General features: G+C 54.1%; 1 protein-coding gene across 1 annotated transcript; it reads right to left on the reverse strand.

Moving 5' to 3' along the window:
• Positions 1-123: 123 nt before the first annotated feature.
• On the reverse strand, positions 124-312 carry SDRG_04395 (hypothetical protein; the record flags this gene model as incomplete). Its single annotated transcript, XM_008610070.1, has 1 exon — positions 124-312. A coding segment is annotated over one exon (189 nt), but the record flags the coding sequence as incomplete, so codon positions are not given.
• Between the last annotated feature and the right edge of the window lie 969 nt (positions 313-1,281).

Below are 1,281 nucleotides of genomic sequence, written 5' to 3' on the forward strand. Positions count from 1 at the left end.
GACGAGACTGCAGAGTAGATTCATTTGTGCCGGCGTGTAAAAGATCAAGCCCGGCGTGCCCAGCAGAAACGAGCCGAGGCATGCATCTCGGGTAAGCGGCGCCACCAACGAGGGATAGAGCACCTGCCGCATCACTTGCACGTCGTTGGTCCAGTCGGTGAAGTACGTGGCGCCCTGCGGCAGCGTTGCGTTGTTGTACAGTCGTTGGTCCAAAGCAAGCGTGTGCGCGCTCAAGTCGGAAAAATTGTTAAATGTGTCTGGCAGGACGGGCGGCGCGCGCCAAGGAAGGTACTCGGAGATGTACGCCTTCATGGGCTAGTCTCGGGATAAGGTCATGATGAGGTGAGGCGAGGAGGGTACCATGGATGCAATGTTGAGGAACGAGCAAGTACTGAAAAAGAGACCGACGTAGTTGCACCTCACAGCGTAGCGCCGCGTTGGCGTCGGTAGTCGGCTGCTGTCGGCCACGCGCGGCATGGAAGCGGAAAAGGCGCGGACTCGTGCCGAACGATTTCGTTGCCCTTCGAAACGACTGGAAAGTCCCAAAATACCTCGGTTGCCGACGTTTCTACCACAACAATAAACGACGTGCCAACGACAAACACCAAAATTGATGGAGAACCCAGAAGAGTACACTGCAGCTTCGAGTTCTTTGCTGCATCTTTCTCGAAACATCAGACATGCACATCTGCAGAATGTAGAGTCTTTAGTCTGTATGAGCCTCGTACCACGAGTGTGTTGCGATCACGACGTAGTGAGATGCTCTTAGACTGCGATCTTGCATCCCTGGCTTTGATTTTGATTGGCTGAATGATAATTGCTCACGGGCCAATGAAAACGCACGTCAAGTGCCACCGCAACTGCCAGCACATTCCAAACCCACGTGGCAACGCGAGCGGGATAGGAAGCTCGGGCGAGGATACCGTCTCTATCAATCGCTGTGAAGCTTGCAACTCAAGCGTACTGGGCAGGCTCAAGTCGCTGTGCTCTGGTGCACGGGGAGAGGGAGACCTGCGCTCTTGACACCGAGGACGTCCCATGGTCGCGACTTGAAGATCCGTGCATGATTGGTATTGGCGCCACGTGTTTCTACCCTTCCGAACCCTTCGTGTGGAGACCGCGTTTGCGAAATCTCGGCAAAGGCGCACCTAATTTTGATCATACGACGCGAAGGGTCGTCTCTGATGTGGTGCTTGCAGTGCAACAGTCCTCAGCGTAGCATGCATTCTCACGTTGTTGTTGAAGTGGGTCTTCTATTAAAATAGATACGTAAATCTACGC

This window comes from Saprolegnia diclina (genome assembly GCF_000281045.1).
Source record: "Saprolegnia diclina VS20 unplaced genomic scaffold supercont1.11, whole genome shotgun sequence".
NCBI classification, from domain to species: Eukaryota; Oomycota; class Saprolegniomycetes; order Saprolegniales; family Saprolegniaceae; genus Saprolegnia; species Saprolegnia diclina.